The 26976-nt window shown below is 33.9% G+C and overlaps 4 protein-coding genes across 4 annotated transcripts; 2 read left to right on the top strand and 2 right to left on the bottom strand.

The window, feature by feature from the left end:
• The first annotated feature begins 4849 nt into the window (after window positions 1–4849).
• Window positions 4850–7425, top strand: LOC116025002 (elongation factor 1-alpha-like). The gene is made up of 3 exons (XM_031266049.1): window positions 4850–4996; window positions 5823–6303; window positions 6383–7425. The coding sequence occupies exons 2-3, from the start codon at window positions 5842–5844 to the stop codon at window positions 7262–7264; spliced, it is 1344 nt and encodes a 447-aa protein (XP_031121909.1). The 5' UTR covers window positions 4850–4996; window positions 5823–5841; the 3' UTR covers window positions 7265–7425.
• A 3430-nt stretch (window positions 7426–10855) lies between these two features.
• On the top strand, window positions 10856–12348 carry LOC116025645 (adenylate kinase isoenzyme 6 homolog). The gene is made up of 3 exons (XM_031266953.1): window positions 10856–11071; window positions 11836–11981; window positions 12074–12348. The coding sequence occupies exons 1-3, from the start codon at window positions 10871–10873 to the stop codon at window positions 12261–12263; spliced, it is 537 nt and encodes a 178-aa protein (XP_031122813.1). The 5' UTR covers window positions 10856–10870; the 3' UTR covers window positions 12264–12348.
• A 223-nt stretch (window positions 12349–12571) lies between these two features.
• Window positions 12572–15558, bottom strand: LOC116025646 (ATP synthase subunit d, mitochondrial). Its single transcript, XM_031266955.1, has 4 exons — window positions 15310–15558; window positions 14169–14250; window positions 13613–13677; window positions 12572–13108 (listed from the first exon to the last, which is right to left on the bottom strand). Exons 1-4 carry the CDS (start codon window positions 15478–15480, stop codon window positions 12920–12922), a joined length of 507 nt encoding a protein of 168 aa, XP_031122815.1. The 5' UTR covers window positions 15481–15558; the 3' UTR covers window positions 12572–12919.
• A 3988-nt stretch (window positions 15559–19546) lies between these two features.
• Window positions 19547–22761, bottom strand: LOC116025654. The gene is made up of 3 exons (XM_031266966.1): window positions 22003–22761; window positions 20959–21731; window positions 19547–20057 (listed from the first exon to the last, which is right to left on the bottom strand). Exons 1-3 carry the CDS (start codon window positions 22717–22719, stop codon window positions 19865–19867), a joined length of 1683 nt encoding a protein of 560 aa, XP_031122826.1. The 5' UTR covers window positions 22720–22761; the 3' UTR covers window positions 19547–19864.
• Between the last annotated feature and the right edge of the window lie 4215 nt (window positions 22762–26976).

Genomic DNA, 26976 nt, shown 5'->3' with positions numbered 1-26976 from the left:
CATCTCTTCTTTAGTTATTGTGTTGGGATTACGAAAGGAATTTTTAATCCTATTTTTCCCAAGTAAGACATCATTACTAATACTTCCTACAGCTATCCCAGAAGTGGCATTATTCTCCTCCATAAATGCAATATTATTCTGATTTTTAGCCACAACGTTCGTAGCTAGATCACCTTAATAAGAAGTTACCCATTAAAACAATATATATCATAAGAAGTAAAGTTTATGAAAAAGTGTAACACTTACCAACAACTTCGTTCAACTCTAATTGTAAATCCATTATATCTTGAACATAGGCTAAATCCATACTCGTTTGAGATACATTAGTCCTCAATGGTGATATTTGAAAATCATTCCAAAATGAATGATCATCGGTTGAGTCATTTTTGTGAGGAAGAGAGGAAGTAGAATGACTTGCCATTATGAAAAATCATAAACAAAAAGATAAAACTAAGAAGAGAACTTATAATAAAAATGTTGAAAATATAAAAAAGATGTGAACAACAATTTAATAAACTGAAGAAAATATACCCCAAATGGAGCATCATCATCAACCGACGGCTACTGTATATGGTAAAATGACATCTATTGTTCGAAAGGACAGCTACGTTGACAATTTGCACCACTGTTTCCAAAAAAAATCTACTGTTTTATACAACTTATGCACATTAAATTTTATTGATTGGCACACGAATTTTCCTCGAAATAATCAAAAGTCTTCAATAGTCTCACATGATGTTTAATTAAACTGTTAAACTTTTATATAAATTAATGATTCGATTGGCATTAAAATCTTCTTAAGTGTAACTCACATTGTTTGTTGTTTTGTCTTTGTTCTTAGATTTATCACTTTATTAAACTTGTAACACTTTTTAGATATAGCAAATATTTAACTTTGTAATACACGGAATATAATATACCATAATGCTAAATAATCATTTACTCCATATGTTTATCTTGACAAAGACATAGAAATTAAAGTTTAGACACATAAATGATTTATTACCATAAGATACCCACTCAAGGTAATACCTAAAAATTGTTTATGTTTACAAATGTCTATTGTACTCATATATTTGCATCATTGAATGACAATAAATTATTGAAAATATGAAAAAAAAAATAGTTAAAATCCACTAACTCCATTATCACCTTAAACAAGAGTGGTTGAGTGTCTTTTTGTGACTGCTGAATAAAAAAAAACATGAGTGGTTGAGTATATTTTTTTTGTAGTGCTTAAGACAAAAAAAAAAAAAGATTGGCTGCTTTCCTGTTTCGTGATTGATGCTCAACCTTGTCCTTTGCTGAAAAAAAAATTAAAGTTTATTGCTTTTTGTGGAAAGGCGTCCAACCCTGTTACCTGGTTAAGGAAACAAAATGGACTACGATACTTGATTTTCTCTTATCTCTGCACCATCTGGTTTTGCTGATGTTTTCATGCTTTATAATGTAAGTTGTTTTACAATTAAATGTTATAAGTTGATTATAAAGCAAAATCTCATAACTCTCCATTTTCTTTGGTTTTTTCAGCTGGCCTTGTCCACCTCCACCAAAACTGTAAGCAACACCAGTTGAGCATTACTACCAATTCAACCAATTCTGATACTTGTTAACTCTAAACGACTTCCTAAACTGTAAGTATAAAATACATCATTATATTACTTTTTATTCTTTTATTCTTACTAATCATTAATTATAACTGGCAAATTTACAAACTTTCAAACGATATATATAGACTTCATTATAGTTACTATAACTTCTGCGTTCTAAATTTTTAGAGTAAAAGTATTCACATAGTATCGTATACTTGTAATTGTTTCTAGCACTCATGGCTTCTATGAACATTCTCTTACGTTATATTTCTCCAACGAACACAACGGAATCAATACACGTCAAGTTCATACAAATGTTGTACCTCGTCGACACAAATTACTCTGAACCTGATTCTTTACAATACATCTTCCACGATGAAGAGGTAATTCACTTGTAACATTGTGTTTTATTAAACTCTTTCTTATTGCATATAGATTCTGTTAAAGGTGTTAACTGCATTTACACAACAGGGCACCTTTATTAACATCCATATTCCGAATGAATGTGTTCGAAAGTATGCGAAGAAATTTAAAGAGGGCCGAGTTTATCGCATAAAAAAATTTGTGGTGACGACTAATGTGCACAAACACAAGACAACCAATCACAAGTACATGTTAAACTTGTCTTTGAGAACACTTGTCAGAGAATTAGATGCTGCGAATTTCCCCACTTTTACGTATCCATTAAGCGGTGAGCTATCTTTAACATAAAATTTCATTCTAATAACCTGACAATCCTACGTGAGTTACTTCTTCTTATTTAAATATCTTTTAGTAACACAAACTCGACCATTATTATGTAGTATCAACACAATTAAGCAAATGATTATGTTACTACATATTTTATTGTCAAACAAATAGAATTTATTTATAATTAAATGCCTTAAACAATTTTGTTTCTATTTTCCCTGCTTACAGAGCCTCAAAGCACAAGTATGACTTCAACTAATGAAAAGACACTACAGGACTTAAGCAATGCTCTCATGCATATTGTCTCAATTAAAGATATCTACGAAAAAGAAAAAGTAAGTTGCATTGGGTTGAAAAGTAGGACCACTTTATCATAATCTCGTGATATTTACATTCAAATAGCGCACTCTAGAACATATTTTTTAATGTGTTAGCATGAATATAAATTTAATAAAACTTTGTTTATAATTGTAAGGCTGGTGAATTTTGGATTGGTGGAAAAATTGTTGCAGTAGAGAACTCTTACAACTGGTTTGCTGTGTGCTGCCAAGCAAACGATTGTAATAGTCGACTCATTCCCCTTCCTTCTGGTGAATATGAGTGCACAAAATGTTTGACAAATTGGACAAAGGGCATCGACAAGTACAATTTAAAGCTTCAAGTAGAAGATGCCAATGGAAATGCAAAATTGAAATTGGTGGACAAAGACTGCATCCAACTGATAGGCAGAACAGCATCAGACCTCCGAGCAAAGCATAAGCGCATAACCCCTCAACTGCCAAAAGAAATACAATCATTGGTTGGACTTGGCATGTTATTTATGGTTGAGGTGAGAAGGGAACAATTGGAAAACAGATACGCTCCCTTCTTCGTAACAAGGGAACAATTGGAAAACAGATACGCTCCCTTCTTCGTAACAAAGGAACAATTGGAAAACAGATACGCTCCCTTCTTCGTAACAAAGAAACAATTGGAAAACAGATACGCTCCCTTCTTCGTAACAAAGATAATAAATAATCAAACATTAGTCAGCCTTTACTGTCCTGAGGTTATAAAAAAAAACAAAACAATTGGTATCTTGAGCCAGAAGGAGACAAAAAAAAACAAAACAATTGGTATCTTGAGCCAGAAGGAGACATTAACTTGTTAGACGAGGTAGACTATTAGCACTACTTCTGTTTAATTTTGTTAGACGAGGTAGACTATTAGCACTACTTCTGTTTAATTTGTTTAATATGCAAATTTGTTTACAAGCAAAAACTCAAACTATGTTAAATGCTTTTCCACGTGATTTAGGAATTTATCGAAGCTGAATGAAACGAATCATTTGGAGATCATTTTGTACATGTTCGATTCGTACTTTTATATTTTTTATTATACATTGATGCAATTTGACACAACTTTTTTTTTATTGAGATGGACAAGAATTTAAATGCATGTATAAGTCTTCATTTCAAATTGTTTGTTTTCTTTCGTGCAACACAACTAACTTTATTTAAAGAAATAAAAGCATTACATGTTAGTACATTTATTTGAATATGAGATATGAACAACCAAAAACACAAGTTTCTATGTTTGTTTTAGAAACTGTACGAAAAAAAAAAACCCAAAGTAGGACACTAACAATGATATAGGAGAATGAACTACAATTTTAATAAACTTGTATATATAAATGCTACAACTCTATTTATTATCAATAAACTTGTATGTATGAATCTCCGTTTGACAAAAATAAACTAGCTCTTTATATTTATATCGTACATAACTATTGAAATAACACTCTTGACCTCTTAATTAAATTCAAATTTAAACAAAAAAAATTACAAAATAAATACCAAAGAATTTAAATTTTAACACATTTTTTAATATCATTGTATTTATTCGATCTTTGTTGGGCATTATACTACGCGCATCGCGCGTGCCACCGCTAGTTAACACAATAAGGTTGGGTTATCTCTAAAAGAGGGACCTTTGCAAGTTGGTGCGGAAAGAAAAAAAATATTTTATTTGTCTCATTTATCTGTCCTACTTACTATTCAGTGGTCAAAGCAACTCTTTCTTCTTTGTTTATTTTCTTTATTATTTTTACTTATTTTTAAATTTGATTTTTTGTGTTTAATAGTACTTTTAGTGTAGTTTCTAAATATATAAATTTTGTATATTAATATTAAATTTAATATTATAAAAAATTGAATTAAAAATCACTCCAGTCAAGCATGTTAACTGAACCGGACACATAAAATGGGACGGAGGGAATATTTATATATTTTTTAATAGTGACATGGGTTACAACTTGTAACTTTACAATTGCAATAAGTTTGCAACCTGTGTCGCAGTGATAGATTTTTGTACTTTTTATTATTTTTATTTTTCTTTTTGATATTTATTTATTTTGTTTTGATATAATGTGATAGTAAATAAATTACAAATTTAATAACGTAAAAATAAGATTTGTTTAAAAAAAAAAAAAAAAAAAGACTTACAAGTTAGAGAATTAGAGAATATTGTAAAATAAGATTTGCTTAAGCCCTAAGTTGCCGTATCCCCTTCCTCTTGCTCCGTAAAAAGCAATCTCGTCTTACCCTAATTGCACCGCCTTCTCCAACTATATAAGCTCCTTTTTGCCTCATCCCTTTCCTCTCTCTTGCTCCGCTCCTCGCTCCTGCAAACGCTCGTCCTGTCTACCCTGTGCCGCAGCCGTCGAGCGAGGAAAGGTAATCCGCTCTCTCTGCATTTCTCTATCACTGTATTTATCTATGTATATGCTCGTTTGTATCTGTTCCTTGTTCTTTCCTATAAGCTACTGCTGATCTTGTTTAGTTCTTTGGATTTTTTTTTTCTTTCGTATAAGCTTGTTGATCTTTGTGTAGTTCTTTCATATAAACTTGCTGATCTCGTTTCGAAGTTGATAGATCTGTTATTGGCTTGTTTAGTTTGATTTTTCACCGTACAGATGTAACACTCTTGACTTTATAAGCATGGAAATTGAATTGATTTGCTTCGATGCTTTCTTTTTTGAGTTTATTGAATTGATTTGCTTCGATGCTTTCTTTTTGGAGTTTTTAGGCACAGTTGGGTGCATACACGCACTTGTCTTTTGCTTTGTTTTTGAATCTGCTTGATATGATACATTCAGTATCCTTTTGTATGCTTTTGTTAGTGATTTTGATATAAAGAATGCGTTTTCAGCTACTGAGTTAATTCTAACATCTGTTTTCCAAAATGATTTAGATATAAGTATTTTGTAATTTGTAATACAAAAATGAATTCCGAACTGTGTTGTTTACATGTGTTTTTACATAATAGTTTTGTAAGGATTAGTTTCCAGTAATAAGTGTGTGTATCTTTGATCAACTAAAGTGCAGGATATGATTTTAAGTTTATATAGCTATATAAAAAAGTTTCTTTCACTGAGCAATTTTTAGGGTATAAATGGATGTGGTTTTTGTACTTGGTAATACTGTACTGCTCTTATTATGTTGTGATTATATTGTTTAACCTGTATATATTAATTTAACTCCCTCTGTTGCACTGCTGCAGTTTTTATTGAAAGTTGAGAATGGGTAAGGAGAAGGTTCACATCAGCATTGTGGTCATTGGCCATGTGGACTCTGGTAAGTCGACCACTACTGGACACTTGATCTACAAGCTTGGAGGTATTGACAAGCGTGTGATTGAGAGGTTCGAGAAGGAAGCTGCTGAGATGAACAAGAGGTCATTCAAGTATGCGTGGGTGCTTGACAAGCTCAAGGCTGAACGTGAGCGTGGTATCACCATTGATATTGCCTTGTGGAAGTTTGAGACAACCAAGTACTACTGCACAGTTATTGATGCCCCTGGGCATCGTGACTTTATCAAGAACATGATCACAGGAACCTCACAAGCTGACTGTGCTGTTCTTATCATCGATTCCACTACTGGTGGTTTTGAAGCTGGTATTTCAAAGGATGGTCAGACCCGTGAGCATGCTTTGCTTGCTTTCACCCTTGGTGTCAAGCAAATGATCTGCTGCTGTAACAAGGTCAATATTATGTCATTATTTAATGCCTTGGATTTATCTGCACAGTATCTAATATTTTGCACCTTTGTAACCTTTGCAGATTGATGCCACCACTCCCAAATACTCCAAGGCTAGATATGATGAAATTGTGAAGGAAGTGTCATCCTACTTGAAGAAGGTTGGATACAACCCTGAGAAGATCCCATTCGTCCCAATCTCTGGTTTTGAGGGTGATAACATGATTGAAAGGTCCACCAACCTTGACTGGTACAAGGGCCCAACCCTCCTTGAGGCTCTTGATATGATTAATGAGCCCAAGAGGCCCTCTGACAAGCCCCTCCGTCTCCCACTCCAAGATGTGTACAAAATTGGTGGTATTGGAACTGTCCCTGTCGGTCGTGTTGAGACTGGTATCCTCAAGCCTGGTATGGTTGTCACCTTCGGACCTTCTGGCCTGACCACTGAAGTTAAGTCCGTTGAGATGCACCATGAAGCTCTTCAAGAGGCTCTTCCTGGTGACAATGTTGGATTCAACGTGAAGAATGTTGCTGTGAAGGATCTCAAGCGTGGTTACGTTGCTTCCAACTCTAAGGATGACCCAGCGAAAGGAGCCGCCAACTTCACATCCCAGGTTATCATCATGAACCACCCTGGTCAGATTGGTAACGGTTATGCTCCTGTTCTCGACTGCCACACATCCCACATTGCTGTCAAGTTTGCTGAGCTGATGACCAAGATTGACAGACGATCTGGCAAGGAGCTTGAGAAGGAGCCCAAGTTCTTGAAGAACGGTGATGCTGGTTTCGTGAAGATGCTTCCCACAAAGCCCATGGTCGTCGAGACCTTCTCTGAGTACCCACCGCTGGGGCGATTTGCCGTGAGGGACATGCGTCAAACCGTTGCCGTTGGAGTCATTAAGAGCGTTGACAAGAAGGACCCAACTGGTGCCAAGGTCACCAAGGCTGCTCAGAAGAAGAAGTGAGCACTGTGCTGAGGATATGTTTCTTTATAGTTTTCTAATTTTGTTGTGAACTTTGCCATTTGCCATTACAGTAGTTTCTTCTAAGACATTTATAGCACATCGGTGTTGAACTATTTTACTTACAGTTTGTGTACTTGAAAAGCTTTTTCGTGTTGTCTCTACTCTTGTCTAGTCTCTGCTTTCTTGGATTTACCGTGTTATGCAGGGCAGCTGGGCAGGACAGGGGTCATCATACACCCACAATTGACTTTACAGTTCTAGTTCTTGAACGTCCTTAAAATTTAGGTAAAATTATGTCTTTGTATGTTAAGACTGAAAAAAGTTATAAATAAAAATGAAATATAAAACATTGCTAAATAATACTCCGTACTAAGTAAAGCTTTAATGACCTTGTGGTCTAGTGGCATTCGGTGTTCCGATTTGAGGGTTCAAGCCTCAGTAGTACTAAAAGAAAATGAAATTTAAAATGCAATAATTAAAAAAGCAGTATAAAATGTTACGTACTAAATATTACTAAGTAAAGCTGTAATGAAGGTTAAACAATTCTCTTATTACAAGGACTAAAACTCCATTAGAAACTAACAACTAAACACATTTTTTTTTCTCAAAATTTAAGAGAGATTTTATTTTTTGGGTAAATAACTAGTGGAATTCGTTGTAAAGAGAAATACTAATATATTAGAGAAAATATTTGATGCACATCTAATTGCTATACACTGGTAGTGTATCACAATTTGACACATCATTAAAAAAGAAAATTTAATGTGAACTTAGTCTTCTGGGCTGTTTGGTTCACAGAATAGGTCAGGGAATGACATAACATTCACAGTAATAGCCTATGGTTCGCATTTGTATTCTCAGGAACAATGTTCCTGGGAATGAGCTATTACCCTTACAAGGGTAATAGCTATTAGCACCCCCTGGTATTAGCCTATTATTGACCTATCAGGAATATATATTTTATTTTATTTACATTTTACCCTTTTCTAAACCTTAATTTCTGACTCATTTTTCTGTCTATAATACTAATAATAATAATAATAATAATAATAATAATAATAATAATAATACTAATAATAATAATAATAATAATAATAACAATAAATTTGTACAAGGACATTTATGTCTTTTAAATATATATTCGATTTCTATTCATTTAACCTACCAAACGCTGGAATACAATTCCCAAGTCTATTCCTTCAGCGAACCAAATACTATAAAACAATTTCTATTATATTCCTTACCTATTCCATTTCTTATGGAATGGTATTTCTATTCCCTCCAAATTCATTTTGTGAACTAAACGTGTTCATATATGTGTAAAATATACAACTTTCTAAATTATTACTCCGTGTTATTTAATTTCATTAAAATAAATTATTTAATATAATAATATATTATGTATCGAATACTTCTAAAAATTTCTTTGCATCTCTGCTTGGCGATGTAATTAGACCATACATATGCTTTAAGGGAGGCAAATTATTATGTGGACCATGGTTCATACTGTGTGGACCATGATAAAATGTACATTTTTAATGTACTAAATGTACATTATTTTTGTACTGAATGTACATTAGTTTTATACTATAAAAATAATGTACATTCAGTACACAAATAATGTATATTCTCTGAATACAATGTACATTATTTTTATATTGAATGTACATTATTTGATAGTGTGGTCCATACAACTACGTGGACCATGATCCACACAATGATTGTTTAAGGGAAGGCAAGGAAGTGAAGTGCATTGTGTCGTGATCAAGATTGGGCTTAAGTCTAATAGATCCGCGCCGGTGGGTTTCCTTTAATCCTTTATATATATTACAAGTTATAAATAATGCCTTTTTTTTTTTTTTTAATTTTATTGTTCAAAAATAGAGAAAGAGACTGAAATGGACTGAATGGTAGTGAGTTACTAAAAGATTGCTAAGTATCTTATGATTTGATGACATCAATGTTATTATTCCAAACAAAAGGTCACGTGTTTGAATCTTGTATCAAGAATTATGTTTCACTCACTTGGATCACCTTTTATGAGACAAAAAATATTAGAGAAAACAATTAAATCTAATATTATTGTTGAAAAATTACAAAGAAATTAATATTCTATGTAAGTGTAAGATAAGTCAATTCCGGATATAAATACAGTAATAATATCCGAAAAATTAATTAAATATTAAACCACAAAGTATGAATTTACTATCAAATAGGTCAGTGAACGTTTTTTTTTTTTCTTTTTTTTTTTTACAATTAAGTCACTAAATTTAAAAAGTGTAGAATCAGTCAATCAAACCATTAAACATTCAAAATATGTGTAATTGAGACATTTTTCTAATTTGTCATAATAAAATCCGATCATATTGCTTGTATGGTATGTACTAAGAGTTGCTTGTATGGGGTAAAAAATGAAATATTTTCAACTCAAATTGCATTTAAAAAATCAATAAAATGTCTCAATTGCACATAATTTACTTGTTTGAAGACTAATTTGCACACTTTTTAAGTTCAGTGATTCAATTACACAAAAGAGATAAATTTAGTTGGCTATTTGACACTTTTAACCTATATTTTTCGACTTTGTTAGATTATATCTTGAAGCCTATGAAATCAACAACAAGCTCACAAAGAGGTAAATTAAAACAATTTAGCTTTCAAGCTCAACATATTTACATAGAAAAATTTAACCTAAACTCAAACTCTCCAATATTCATGTCACTAGAAGTAAATCCTACATAAGATTTCTCATTCCCTTAATTAATGGTTGGGCAAGTTATAAAATTTCTTACGCAACAACATTGAGAGTGTGTTTGGTTCGCACATGGAGAATAGAGAATGGAAATTAGAATGGAAATCAAATACTTGATAATGATAATGAGTTTTGGTGAAAGTATTTTGCATGTTTGGTAATATGGTGGAATTTGAATGATTACCAATATTAATGTTTGGTTATGTATGACCCTATACTGGGAATAAATGTTTTAAAAATACATAAATAAAAAATCAAGGTAATTGATCCTAATATAATGACATCCAAAACATCAATATTAAAAAAAATAAAAATCAACCCAATGGGGTAGCTTAAGTGACAAGTGGACTCTCTTTGTAGGAAAGAATTTCGGGAGAACCCGAGTTTGATTCCACAAGTGACGATTCCTCTTGGGCCAGCTCCCATGCCTCCCGGAGCAAACGAACGTGGGTGGACGGTGGATTTACCAAAACAAATATTAACAAAAAATCTAAAAGTACTAATCTAAACTTAAGATGGAATGATACTCCTTTTAATTATGAAATAAAAATTTGAAGGAGTAATTAAATCTCATAATTGTCTTTTAAAAAATTGTCAATCAAACACTAACTATGATTTTAATTCTTATTCCTAATGTGTAAATTCATGAACAAAACACAACCTGGATTATTTTAACCGGGGTTTTTTATTGAAAGGTAATCGGGGCCTATTATTTTGTGAAGGCGAGAAGGGTTATTGTTATAATTCTACCATTCTTGAGGGGTGAATACATAATATTAGAAAAATATTGGCGCATTAAAAACCCTACTGGGGGGTTTTTGCACTTCAACTTCAGCCGGTGTAGTGTAGCAATTATGGCGCAAAATAGCGGCGGGAGACAGAGGCCGAACATACTGATAACGGGAACGCCGGGGACGGGAAAGACGACGACGGCGTCTGCCCTGGCGGAGGCGTTGCAGCTCCGCCACATAAACATCGGCGACCTCGTCAAACTCAAGAACTTGCACGACGGCTGGGACGATGAACTCGACTGTTACGTCATCAACGAAGACCTTGTGAGTATTAAACCCCAATTCCAGTCCCTGGGCACCTTTTCTGTATATGCTAAACATGATTTTCAATAGCGATTCATATTTATATATTTATTTGTTTATTTATTTGTAAGAATAAAGATGCAATTTTGTTGAATCTGCATTATATATGGCTCTGTATTAGGGTTATATTCGGTGCCATTGAATTTTAGACGTTTAGTAAAGAGACCAAAAAAAAAATCAATTTGGTAGTATTTTGTCTTTCTATTTCATTTTTCTTGCCAGATTTGAGAACATATAGAACCTTAAGGAATCAATGTTTGATAAGATTTTTTTTTTTAATGGAATTTTTCAAAATTTGAACTGCATAAGTGGCTAACTTGGAAAATATAGTATGGGCACAAAAGCAAGATGAGTGTTTGTTGGAATTTCATGGTTCCTTATAGTTATTGGATGGAATGATTATGAGGGTTTAAGCTAATCAAAATGCTTATGGGTCATTAGTGGGATGGTCTTCAGTTTTTTCTCTTTTTGGAGAAGTAAGAACACTTGCAATTATTTTATAATTGCGCTTAGCTAAAGCATCTACCCACCTGGGATACTCTAGCTCTAATTTCTGGTAATATGTTTCTATTATTGATGCAATTCTTGATTTGGTTGTCCTTGCATAAGGTAATGCGTATGAAATTTCTTGTCAAGGTAAAGTGAGTGTTGTCCAGTTTCTAAGTCATATAGATTCGTTTTCGTCTTACAATTCCATTTATTTAGTTATTGTATGGGTGGTCTAGGTGTGTGATGAGCTTGAGGATGTGATGGAACAAGGTGGGAACATTGTTGATTATCATGGCTGTGACTTCTTTCCGGAGCGATGGTTTGATCGTGTGGTAGTTCTTCAAACCGAGAATTCTGCTTTGTATGATCGCTTGACAAAGAGGTGCTATATTTACTACCACCATCTTATCTGCAGTTTTGTTTTTTTATTTCGTTGTTTCCTTTACATTTTATTCAACTATTTCGTTGTGGTAGGGGTTACACGGGGTCAAAGCTCTCAAATAACATGGAATGCGAAATTTTTCAAGTGCTGCTGGAGGAGGCAAAAGAGAGTTATCCCGAGGGAATTGTGTCAGCATTAAGAAGTGATTGCATTGAAGATATTAGTCGGAATGTTGAGAACCTAACTAATTGGGTTAGAAGCTGGAGCCCCTCCATGTCATGATTTAAGATATTGCATACTGCTTTGTTCTATTGTACGTTTTAATCATTATATGAAAACGCAGTTCTAAATGTTTTGGTTGTGTTTACTTCAAATTCTCTATTTTACTTTTTCTATTGCAAGATGATTTGGATGGAATAAGAATTATTTGTCTGCCAAAAATAATGCCCTAGGAGTAGGAGCAATTCATCTGATCATGTAATTGAAACATCCATTACTTTCAAGCATTTAAAAAAGCAATTGGGCATGTCTAGAGAAGTCCATAACAGCGTTGAGAGGAGAGAAGACAACTCCTGGAACTTTAGAGCCTGTGAGAGAGACAACATGGTTTGTATAAAATGTAATCACCAAAGGATTTGTTTATTTGCATACTTGAATTTCAAAAGAGAAGATATACAAGGCATCCATCCCGGTTGGAAAAATAAAACAGAAGAAATAGAATCTCAGAATCAAGAAATGTTAGGGATGATCAGAGACCCTGAATGATTTAGACAAGGTTGGTTATCTCCAAAGCAGGCCATACCGAAAAACAAGTTCTCCAAGTAACTGATGATGAAATCAAACGGCACACATATAATCCTCTTTTATTTCTAAACCAAGGATGAACTCAAAATGGCTCACCAACAAGTGTAGCTAGACTTCTTGGTGACGGTAGATGATTAGTAACCCCAGTAATCATTTCGGATTTCATCATCGAACTTCTTCTTTAGTTCAGGGTGCTTTGCAAAGTATTCCTCTGCTGTCATTGTGCTGAGTTTTTTCTTTAGCTCTTGGACATCTGCAATTTCTTTTTCCAATCTTTCAGACTCCTTCAGTGATTGCTTCTCAGCGTCTTTCAGCTCAACCAACTACATATGCACAGATAACTTGATCAGATTAATGGCATAAAGCCTTAACTTAATACTCATCCTAAAATTTCCTATTTATATTTCTAGTTTTGACGAAACCACACAAATGACTACCTGGTCATAGCTAATTAACTTGGATCAGACATTCTCAAATTGTACAAACAAACTAGATGAGTGATACAAATTCTACAAAATGCTCAATGCTGACAACACATGAATGCAGTTGAACTTGTAATGCAACTCTTTTTAAGGCACAACCGTATCAATCAAAAGACAGCAAACAAATTACCAAGCCCCCCAGTATGTCATTCATGACTTCATGTTTACTCAATACCACTAAATTGGAGCTGTTGAGAAGTTGGTTAGTAGAAAACCACTAAAGAATGAATGAGGATCAGAACAAACCAAATTGACAATAAGAATGCAGGATATCACTTTAGAGGAGAACAACATCTATAATTATCAGAAAGTCTATTGCTAAGCAACCATCAATATTCATCTTACCAAGGCATCAAACTTGGGTTTATATTCAGGTGTGACTTTGTCCACATATTTAGGGATTTCAATGCCTGGAAAACAACAAATTGTTTAAAAGTCAGAAACAAGTATTGCAATACTGTAAAAGAACAAATTCAATTGTCAAATAAAACAATATACAGTGTATAAATTTACTCTTGCTATAAAAAGTAAATTCTATTGTTATATTCTTTCAAATCCAGACAGGAATGGGCTTCAATATACATTGTCTGGGTTTAGTATTGAAAATCCTGTGTAAAAAAATAATACAGGGTACTTATTCATTTCTTCACAAATATGACATACAGGAAAAATGTGCCAATACTCTGGCACTTTGTTACATAATATGGAGGGGCTTGCTACCCCTTTTTGTATACTGAATCCCAGAAAGATAAATAAAATCATAAATACATTAAAAATAAAGTACATTCCATTACAAATAGGCAACAAAAGTGTAATGTTTAATCCCTGAATAGCATAGTTTCAGGTCAGTTGCAATATACTCCATAATAAAGTAAGAAATATAAATAAAAAGATAACTTACTTTCATATGCTTCCTTGTACATATCCACCAAGCGAGAACCTAATCCTTTTCTATAATACTCCCAGTCTATAGGTTCAGGTTCCTGCATGAGTTAACAAGGAGATCAGAGATTTAAAAATCTCCAAAGCCAATAAAGGAAGTGCCACACAACTAAATTTTTTTTCCAATAGGTTAAACATTTGGAATTGCAAGAAATAATAACCATCATAATAATAAAGAAGTGAGATAGGTTTAAGTACAAAGCATTATCAATCAGTAAAAAGTATTTTATTCCAAAGAAAATGATTCTTCACTTCAAACTAACGAACAGTAAATAAAATGGAAAAGCAAGGGAAAGAATTTAACTTAAAGAATGCTAGATCAATCAACTTATGGCGCTACTATTTATAAAGGCTGAAATGGGAAAAGCACCTCTGGTCATGGACATTTTAGCACCAACTTCGCTATGAAAGCAAAAGTTGAAAACCAAAGAGCAAATACCAGGCGGAGGGATGGGAGTGGGGTCATGGGGGAGTAGAAAAGATTGCAATTGCAAATTATCCAATAAATTGCTAAATGCAGAGTACAGAATGTCAGAATGTTTTTTCAATGCAAAAATTCATATCATCTCCAGTTTTCACATTTCAATATCTAACTGCAGAACTACACAAACACATTTCCACTTTGATTCATAACTAAAACCGTTAATAAATAATAATTATGTGCACTTACTGAATCCTAGATTTACATTTCCCCTCCACATCAATTGACTCATCCCAAAACATTTCTAGAATTGAGAAAAAAATGATGAAATCATACCAAAATCATTCAACTTGACAAGAACTCATACTTATAGTTCAATAATAAGGCAGATAGTTAAAGGCTTTACATAAATACAAGGATTCAACAATACTTGAAGCACAGATTCTCTCTCTCAATCCTCCCGCCCGCAGCGAGACAGAGTCGACGAAATTCACTGAGCATTTGAACAAATGCAATTCACAAGCATAGAATGGAAACAACAAAACGATGAATCGGACAGAAACCCTAAACAATAATGAGAAATCGATCGGCCAAATGAATAGCTAACCCTAGATCCACATCACATGTCCTTTGAAGCAAGCATGAATATTAGAAAAGATAGGGAGGAGAGGCGAAGGACCTGACTGAACTTGGTTTGGAGCTGGGAGTTGACCTCATCGAACGCACGGCGAAGCGTAGCGAACTCCTTGCGAGCCTCATCGGAGACGAGAAGCTTCGCCATTCCTTCCCAGTCGATTGTCCTGCCGGCCTTGAACGCCACGTCGGCAATCTTCTTCCCTGCTCCGCTCATTCTCTCTCTCTTTCTGTGTCTACGCCGGAATCTGTATTCAAATGTTAGGGCTCGCCGATATTGCAATACCAGATAGATGAGCTGAGATCCCATTTAAGGGCACTGCCTTTTTATTTATTTATTTATTTATTTTTTTGCCTTTTTGAAATTTCTTTTTTTATTTAAGGAGTATTTATTTTCAAAAAGAAAATGTTGAATTTTAATTGAAAAACTAATAGAAGAACCAATATTAATGTTCTTATAATTTTATAAAAGTTTAAAAAAATGTAGTTCAATAATTTCAAAATAAATAACTAATTTTGATAGTTCTACTATAGGTCTATAACCGTGATCATTTTTTTTTTGTTTTTTTTTCTTTCGTTCTTATTTTTCCTTTATATCCTTTATTATTATTTTTTTGAAAGAATATCCTTTATTATTATTATTATTATTATTATTATTATTATTATTATTATTATTATTAATATTTTGGTGAAAGTGAGGGACCTGCGGTCCCAAAGATAAGAATCTAACGACGTGTACTAGATGCAATGCTCGCCGCGTCGCGCTGCAGCAACTCGTTTAGCCCAGGTGGAGGGTGCTCCAGGAATGTAGTACCACACTGAGAGGATTGACCCATGTTGGCTAACAAATCCACACACCTATATCCTTTATGTTAGAGTAGAAATGAGTAAATAGTTTTTTTTTTTTTTTTTTTTTGAAATGCTTGTGATTCTTTACAAGGCAATATACTCTATCAATATTTTACAATTCAGAGAATCAATGTCGCAACTATCAGGGTCCGATTTTGAGACTACTTATTTAGAATGGTAATAAAGGTGTCACTATATTACATAACTGAGTTACTAGGTTTTTTATTTTAGTGTAAAAGGAAAAAACACAAACAAATAAAAATTACAAATTCTTTTTATCATACAATGCTTACCGAGTCAACTAGCAAGAGATACTAACTTTCTTTCACACGCTTAGAATTAAAAGATTGTACCTTAATATGGAGAAAATCACAGTGCTCTTATTTTAGAGATTTGATGGATTGATTAATTACGAGATGTGTCTCAAGACTCTCAACTAAATTTTAGAGAATATGCTGATTAATTACTTTGTTTAGGTCAAAGGGCCAAGCAAAATCTATTAGCTTGATCCAAGACATTTGAACCCATCAAGGAAATTGAATTTAGTTGACTCCATTTAAAGCCCAATCCTATAAAAAGCACAAATTATATGTATCATTATATCGTGGATCCTGATCTAATATATAGATTTTGATTTCAGAATATACAGAATTCATGCTCATAATGTACATAATTCATGTTCATAGTACACATACACATAAACACGATATAATGAACATGAATTAAACACTTAACATAATACAGACTCTAAGGGGAAAGATGGCATAGGAGAAGTCTGACCAACACCAACAACTGGTGTTTGATGACTATTAGCTAAAGTAACCATGGGCAAAATCTTAGACTTAGAGACATTAGTCATAAGAGATACATTACTAGAAATGTGATCTGAGACACCTGAGTCCAGAATTCAAGTACTAGGCATACTAGTTTGAGAGAGACAAACCAAAGAGGAGGTACCAGCATTGGGAGGTGTGGGAGTGGCAAGACGAGATGCTTTAAATTAGAGGTACTCTTCATAGTCACTAGGGGTTATCTCGGCTGAGGTGGAACTCACACCATGAGCTTGAACCTCTGAACTAGTGGTCTGTACCACATTAACAGAACGTTGAGGTCTGCCATGTAACTTGAAGCAACAATCTTTGGTGTGGCCTACCTTGTGGCAATATTCACAACGAGTACGATTGCCACGACGAGTATCATTACCATTAGTTGGTTCAGAAGGCCTTCTATCTGTAGCTCGAGATGTCAGAACAGCTGAATCTCCAATAGGCTCAATTGAGGGAGTGGGGACGACTTTGAGTAGTCTAGCAGCAGTTTCAGTCAAGGTAGGTACAGTAGGACTTGCCAGAATCTGATCTCGAACAAGAACCAAATTAGGACGAAGGGTAGCCAAGGCAAACACCATGATGAACTTGTCACATTGCTTAATATGACCATCAGTAGTCTTCTCATGTAACATCTGGTTATTGTATTCCTGTTGTAATGCTTCAATTCGACCTAAGAATTCAAGTATACCATATCAACAGTCCCACGAAAGTTAAGCGTATTAGAGATCATTGAATAAAGCCTTTGGACATCATTAGTGTAAAGAGACTTGGCTTTATTCAAAACATCATAGCAAGTCTCATATGCCTTGTAAATGTTATGAAGTTTGGGATCAATTGAGTGTCATAACATATTACACAATAAGGCATCCACCTTTTCCCATTCACCTTTGTTTTCTACAATTTCATCAGCCTTCGTGTCTAGATGGGTAGACATACCTTGGCATTTGAACCAAAGTTTAACGGATGCAACACAAGATGCATAATTTTCACTCCCAACCAACTTATCCATTGTGATGTCTCGCGGACTGGTTCGATGTCTCGCAGCGTGACTCTGGTGACCTCATGAGCGACTCTTCATCTACTGTATCCGTTCATAAGAAATGACTCTTGGTATTATGGAATTAATATGATTAATTCCAATCATTATTTCAGAGTTATTTTTTGATTAATGGATATGCTAGTGGGTGTTAATATTTCGCTAGTGGGTGGAGGTTACACTTGGAAAATTAAATGTCAGATTTAATGCTATAATCCCATCCTCCACTATATATTTCGTTGGTGAGCAACAGATTGGTATAACACACTTGATACCACACGGATACACTGCTTTCTACCCTCAAAACTCTGCTCATCTTTTCCTTCAAGCCATCAGCGTATCATCCCATGTTCGCCGGATACCAAGTTTGTGTGCTCAAACACCGGTATAGTAGTACGTTTTATCCTGGCAAACCTAGACCGCAACGCTTCAGCAACCCGGGAGGCGGTAAATAAGATTTTAAGGGCAGTGGCAACACTACTCGTGCTTCCAACCAACCCAAGATCATCCAAGTTCGTCCCCAAGTAGATTCCAGGTTTATTCAATCTTTTAGAGGTTTATTTTTCTTAGTTGTAATTATCCTTCGTGGATTATTATTATTATTTGTATTTTTCATTTTATTTGTGATTTCGAGAATCAGATACCTACAATTTTAATGGAGGATTATTTGTGGTAAAAATAAAAGTCAGACCTACAATTTTAATGGAGGATTATTTGTGTTAAAAAATGAAAGTCAGGCGTCCATTTGTGATCGAATTAAAAGTCGAAGACTAAAAGGAGTACTAGTCAATAGTCAGAGTATCATTTGTAGTATTAACTCTATAAAAAAATATAAATGTATATCAATAATAATTTTAGATATTTATTACAGTTACTAATTGTTAATATTTTAATAATAAGAAAAAAGGTCAAGTAAACCCCTAAACTTTACCTAAAAAATTAATTAGCCTCTAAACTTTTTAAAAGTACAATTTCACCGTTTAACATGTTATATTAAAGTAATGATGTTCAAAAACGGGTAAATGACTTGCTAATACAGGTCATTAGGATTTTGACATCAATTTTAACCATCTCTGACAATAATCTTTTGACATCAATTTTAACCATAATCTGACGACCGACAACCGCCAAACCGTCTACCAGAGCCGCCAAACCATCTACCAGAGAAGGCAATCAGTTGGTACAGTAGTCATTACAACATCTTGTCTTATTCTCCTACCAACATCATGTTTAATTCCTACAATTGTCTTGTAATATTCTAACTCTAATCCTTCTAATACTACTACAATTCTACTCAATCATCCATTTTATCCCTATTTTATTCGAACTAAATTGATACAAGTTCAATCCCTACAATAGTCTTGTAATATTCAGAGATTTTATGTGAGCTAAGTTGATTCGATTAAACCCCAAGTCATTTAATTCTATCAACATTCAAAATACATGTTATCATACCTCAAATATTATATATTTAAAAATAATAATAAAGTGATTGACAACTATCCACCGATTTACTACATCCAATAGACACTACACCTGTTGGGCTCAGCGTAGAATGAAAGACGTGTTAATTCCGCTACAATATTTGTGGTGCATTAATTCCACCCTGTATGGATCTTATGAAAATAACCAGACAGACAGATGAAGTTATGACACTGCACACATAAAATGTTCTAAAATCACAACGCCACAGCAGCAAAAAAAGTTAGACATTGGGAAACCCAACAAAAAAAAGGTTAAAAATTAAAGCCAAAACCATCCCTTGGAGTTCATGTACAGACCAAAGCAAAGGTGAGTTAAATTGTGATGTGTCAAGACACCAGCTTTGGCAAATACCAGTATATTCAGGTCCCCAATGGGAGATAAGATGCAATTGTAACCTTCACTAGTCACCAGTAATCAACTTCATCATAGTCTGACTCGGAACCAAAATCTTCCATATCATCATAATAGTCATCGTCCTCGAAGTCATCATCCTCGTCTGAATCTATGATGTAATCCTCATCCCAAAGAGGGCACGTGCAAGTTTGTTTCTTGTCTTTCCACTCAGCTCCACAAGTGTAGCAAAACTCATAGCCACATCTGTTAAAAATTGAGTGCATCATATATGCCCAAAAAAGGACAAGAATTGGAATACAGGTCCATAAATTCCAAAGCTACAATCTCTAGTTACATAATGAGAGAAAAAACATGAGAAACCCTCGCCAAGTTGGTCAGGTTGTTGGCTTGGTAATTACACGGTTACAAGTTTGACTCTTAATGAGCGAGACTTATTGGCCTTCTTGATTTGACCCTGACTAGAGTCACAAGGCGGGTTCACCTAGTGCACACACTTGGGTAATGACTGCTAGAAAAATCTATTGACCTTCTTGATTTGACCCGGACTAGAGTCATAAGGTAGGATTTACTTAGTGCACACACTCGGATAGTGGCTGCGAGGGAAACCTATTGGCCTTCTTGATTTGACCCTAGCTAGAGTCATAAGGCGGGATTTACCTAGTGCACACCCTTAGGTAGTGGGTGTGAATTTCCTTCGTCATCCAAAAAATTGACATAAAAATCCTAACACGGCCAACCAATATTTGATCATGTAACTACAGAAAATTAAATTAAGGAACTGAGGTTTTACAACAAACAAATATACGCTAAATATCCACACTTTCCAGTCACTATAAACTCAATAGTCTCAGTTCTGTTTTTCCTCATTGGTGTCTGGATTTGCAACAGATTTGTACTGACAGAACACTAACCAGAATGGCAGGAATTATCTAGCTAAATAGCTAAAGGTGATTCATTTGCGTGTGAAACTGCATAACACTCTGATCTTGATAGGAAAAGACGGTCTAGACAGAAAACTAACCAGAAGTACAGGAGTCATCTAGTAAATGGGGATTCAAAAAATTTCAATTTGAACCACTTTAATTAAGCAACAGCTTCATATATTCACATCAAACATAGAGAACTAGGGGATATAAATTTTTACCTGCAAGTCATGTGGTAGCACCCGGCAGCTAGTTCAATCATATGGTTGCATTTCACACATTGTCGCCACAGATTCTTGGCAGCCAAACTCTTCAGCTTCACATCTTCTGGGGGGCTTGGATGCATTCTCTTGTACTCATTGCAACTAATTTTATCATGCCATGGAACTTTGCAATTAATACAAAACTGACTCTTACATTTTGTGCACGTCCTAGCTCCATTTATTAATATGGAGCGTACAACGGCCCCTCTTGAGTATTCCCAAGCCTCACTTTTCGACATCAGTTCAGAGCACTTGGGATAAGGACAATAGACTTTCTCTCCATCAGGAATCGAAGCTTCCTTGATGCGTTGGTTCAAAATATTAATAAGCTTAGGCGTCAAAATTTTCCTACAGCTATCAATTCTCAGTTCCGAATTACAGCCATCGTGAGGACACACAGGCAACACCCCATGAAGCAATTTCACTTCTATATGTTGCTTCATGCAAGATATGCAATATCGATGCATGCAACCATCAACCGAGAAAATCTCGACAGCTTCCACATCCTCTAAGCAAATCACACAAGTCTCACGCACGGCCCTAGAAGCAGTAGACTCTGCCTGTTTCTTAACTTGAGAATCCAACGCTTCCCGTGCAGATTTAAAAACAAACTTAATTTCGTTTCGAGCCACAAAAGATGGGTTGCACACTACAAATTTCCCCCGTAACGCATTCACTTGATTCACTAAAGCTGCAACCTTTCGCTGTTTAGGTGACCAATGGCCTGTAACCTGCACTTCCATACCTGTTTTTCAGCAAACTGTTCTCTTAACTGAAAAAAGATTTCCTACATTACTTTAACCTCTGAACATAACATTACTAAGATGAATTGCAGCAAAAAGTTTTGGACTTAGACACTCTGTACTCCATTACCATGACCATACAAGCACATTATATGCAAAATGATTACAAAAATATGCATGAATTGGGATATCAAAAATTTATAAGGAATATTACTGATAACTATACAATAATTGGAAGCATAGAGAATAGAAGACTCACAAAACGGTGTATGGGCCGGTAATCGCAATAGAACACAACTCTCTTCAATTCCAAGGAGAGTGCAGCGTTCAAACCCTCTATTAAGGCCTTAAACTCGACGCAATGTCGATTTAATTCACTTCCTAGCAACGGTTTACTCAATTCAAATAGCAACTGATCACTGGAATCGCAAATTGCAACGCCAATCCCACCCAAAACGTGTTTCGGGCCACATTTTTCGATCAAACCTTTAAAATAAACCCTAAAAACCTCCGAGTTTACACTCTTAGAACTCCCTTCCCCAAACGGCCGCTCAAAGTCGCCGCCCCAATCTTCCCACTCATCCTCCGGAATCCGCATGATCTCCTCGGCGAACTTCTGGTCGTGAATCCGACGGTGAAGATCGTCTCGGATTTTCTTGAACTCCGTCACCGAAAGCTTCTGGTCATCGAGCTCTTGCTGGAATTTCACAAGCTCCTGCGACAGGGCGGCGGTGTAACTCAGACTTTCACCGTCGGCGGCGGCGGCGGCGGATGATGACGGTTTGTTGTCAGGCGGTATCGCCGGGAGATCGGTGGAGGTGGAAGGCTGCAGGGAGAGGGAGGCGTTTAAGGCTTCCTGGAGTTGGAGGTGGAATGCGAATTCGAAGTCGGATTCCATGGCTTCCGCCGCCATGAGTTCACGGCGTTGCGCGGTGGCGAGAGCTTGGAGGTCGTCGGAGTCTGTACCAACCGACATTATACTATACTGCGCTTTGTTTGGTGACTTCGTGTAGTATCAAAAAGTATTGAATTAATAGACTCCTATAACTCTTTAAGCCCTAACTCGATTCTGATTTGTTTTATTTTAGCATTGATTTTTTAAAATATTTTATTTTTAGCTTGAAATATTTTTTACTGAAAAAAAAAAACAGTTTTTGAAATATTGTAATTTTTTGTCCCTTAATAATTGTCTGCAAATAATTTTTTTTATTAATCTCTGAATTATTTACAAAGTGACTTTTTGATCTGAACTCAACCCTAACTGCTCGTTTGGTTCGCTGGAAAATATTTGAATGAAATGGAATTCAAATTCAATAGAAAACAAATTACCAGGAAAATTGATTCCATTGTTTGGTGGGTGGAAAAGAAATTACTGGGAATATGAATTGGTTGGATTTGAAATGGTAAGGAATTATAAATATAAATACCAATATACCCTTAGTAATAATGGTTTGGCTATATATACATGTGTAATTAATAAATTTGATTGAGGGTAAAATAGTCCAAAGCTTATATTTTCTTCCCACCTTCCTTGGAAAACAAAATACTAACTCTACTTAGGAATTTGTTTTCCTTCTTCTTTGCAAAGTCAAATTTCATGGAAACCATTTTCCATCCAACCAAACAACATAATCTTTTATTTTCCTCAACTTTCTGGAAACCATTTTTCATGAAATTGATTTTCCATCCAACCAAACATGCCATAATAGAATTCAAATACCAAAAACTAATTTTGGAATAAATGAAAAGTGGCAACTGATATAATTGAATGATGACAAATATCATATTTCTTATTTTATTTATATCACAGAATTTGAGTTTTACTCTAAGAAAAAGAAAGACAATATGATAAATTAAAATTAATTGATTTTTTTTTGAAAACAAAATTAATTGATTTGATTAAGTAATTACTTAATTAGACAGTACAATTAATCATATCTTTTTTCCTTTTCCTTTTAAGTATATACATGATCATAATTCAAACTAACCATATATGAATGAATTGGAATTTAATTGTACCAAAAGTCCCAAAAAATAGAATTTAGGAAGATATTTGGTTCAGTTTATCTCACAGAATCTATACACATTGTAATATCGCATGCTCTTATTTAATTATAGAGAATGTAAAGTTACTGCAAAAAAAAAAAAATTACAAAGTTCTTAAACTTTATTTTGCTTCATTCTTTATAAAAAAAATAAAAAATAAAAAATTCTCCGTATATTATTCGTTATGTAAGATTTTTGAGAGAACATTCATTGAACCAAAACACCTCTAAAGTTTTTGGTTAAGGTTTTTGAATATTGAATATCTAACCTTTAAAAGAAATTGTATATTTACAATGTATGAATTACATAGTGTGTATATTACTATACTAACAATTAATATATTACTATGTATATTAATTATTACTATATATATTATTATGTATTAAATACTGGAGAGTATATTAAAATTTTACTTCTATATGTAACATATTTAGTCAACTTGGAATATAAATGATTTAGTATATAAAATATGTCACAACTCACAAATAGAATTGTATTGATAAAAATACAAGAGTAATAACATTATTTGGTTCGATGAAGAAATAAACTTCGAGAAATGCATTATTATATTTGATTGGTTTAAGGAATATAAATAAAATATGTATTTAAAAATGTATAAATGGCCTTTATATTGGATACTATATATACATATTTATATACATACATATGTGTGTGTGTGTGAGAGAGAGAGTAAAACTTATATAAGATCGTCTTAGACCTGGATTGTAAATAATTGGATGTTAAGTATCACAATTTCAATGATAAGTATTGCAATATTTATCATTAGTGAAAATCAATTTTAATTTAAATAATATCGCAATTTTAACATATAAGTATTACAATTTCTTTCATAAGTAACACTTCACATATAAATATTACAATATTAAATTAGAATTATACTTTGTAAGTATCACAATGTCAGTTATAAATATTATAATATTTATCTTAGTAGCAATCATGTTATCCTAAATATTATCACAATTTCACACATAAATATTACGATATCTATTACAAGTAACAATTTATTTATTTCAAATTGGTATTCAATTTTCTGTAATAATTATTATGATTTCTATCATAAGTAACAACACACCTATCATAGATTCAACCCGTTTCAGAGATTTAGATATGTGAGACGGTCTTATACAAGCGTGACACTATATGTATATGCAATGTGTGTACACATAATAATAATAATAATAATAATAATAATAATAATAATAATCTACTATACTAATAAGAGCCAAAGAAAGTTAGGCCTATAATGGGTAGAAAAAATGACGGTCAAATTATTAAATCAAATAGATAGTTCAGATTATTTAGATTTATATTTTTCCTTGAGATTTCCTAATTTATCCTTTTTTTTTTGAAAAACAACCAAACGAAATATATTAATCAACCAAAAGGAAACGCTGAATACAATCATGGATAGTAAAAAACCAAGTACGAGAACCAACCTTAGAAGCCGTTGCTCTAGCTAACACATGAACCAACGTATTCGCTGATCTGAAAAAATAGCCACCTCCTGCCAACCACAGTTTCAGAGCAACACAATCACTAACGACGCAGCCAGAATAAGAGTAACTCGGCGAAGTGCCTTTCAATAAATTGCATACAACCTAGCAATCTGAATAAATAGCCACCTCCTGCCAACCACAGTCTTTAGCCCAAGAGAGAGCCTCTTTAATGGCCATTGCCTCAGCAAGAACGGGATCCCGGAGGCTCCGAACTGGACTATTACGCGCTGCCAAGAACCTCCCATCACTCTCATGCACAACAACTGACACAAAACCCTCCTCTCTATTTGGAAAAACCGCAGCATGCATCTACGTGAATAGTAACACCATTGTTAGTGGTTGGGGCAACTGCATGTTCAGCAGAATCATTTAATGTAATACCTGGATCATCTTGCACCATACTCCACTCAACAAGCAAAAGCATTTGACCGTTGTACCACCTCACCCAGCTCCCATGTCTTGTTACTCCAAAGTAAATCATTTCGACATTTCCATATAGACCAACAGAGTGCCAAGCATTCACGGACAACCACCTCCTTTCTCCCTTCAATAACCTTTGAAAGCAATGCAGTAAAACCATCACCAGGACAAACCAATGGGAGATCTGAAATAGCATCCCATAACCTGCAGGTGTGAGAGCAAAGTTTGAAGAGGTGTAATGGTGTTTTTTGAAAAGAATGACATAATGGATATAGAGGATCAACATTAATACCACGTCCAACCAATACTATGCTATCCTTAATTATATGATTATCTGTTACATTTTCCGTTAAATATTCTCTTTTCCGTTAATATTCCGTTAACTTTTAACTTACCCATTAATTTCTATAAGAAAGGTCTTAGGCTCGAACCCCATCCCAATCAAAGTTAGGCATATTATTGAACATATACTACAAATATGTTAAGTATATTATTCAAAAGTAAATACCGCATTTTATTATTCTTATTAAATTAAATAAATTAGTAGTTAGAGCCAAAAAAAATAATAAATATACATTTCTTTAATCTATAATTCGATGTCTACAATGCCTTTATTCAAAAAAATATATTCATTATCAAAAAAACATTCATTAATTTATAAATAGTATTTATTTATACTATCATTTTAGACTAAGTATTTAGATTAGCGTTTTTACAAAATTGCAAACATTTATTTTAGTGACAATTATAATCAATCTCTCATATATTATCTTGCATTCATAAATTTTGAATTATCGATTTAAATAAACAAATTCAATATTCAATTACATATACATGAACATCTCCTATATAATCTTGCATTGATATACTTTGAAATACTTATTTAAAAATAAACATTGGGCATTATCTCATTCGCGCAATGCGCGTGAAAAACTAGTAATAATAATAATTGTTGTTGTTGTTGTTGTTGGTGGTGGTGGTGGTGGTAATGGTGGTGAATACACACTTTAATATATGTAATGTATTATAGATAATGTAAATATTCAATTAATTATAAAAGTTAAATCAATATACATATATTATATATGTGTGCGCGCATAATAAAATATAAGTGTGTTTGTAAAGAGGATTTTTTTTTTTTTTTTGTATTAAAGCATTGTTATAGAGAACTTAAGAATAACTAATACAAGGAGTGCTTGGGAATAGTTAGTTCCCTTGGAAAGGGGATAACTCATTCTCTTGAATGCTAT

Source organism: Ipomoea triloba, chromosome 7 (genome assembly GCF_003576645.1).
Source record: "Ipomoea triloba cultivar NCNSP0323 chromosome 7, ASM357664v1".
Classification (NCBI taxonomy): domain Eukaryota; kingdom Viridiplantae; phylum Streptophyta; class Magnoliopsida; order Solanales; family Convolvulaceae; genus Ipomoea; species Ipomoea triloba.
This window is presented reverse-complemented; position numbering and strand designations above follow the sequence as displayed.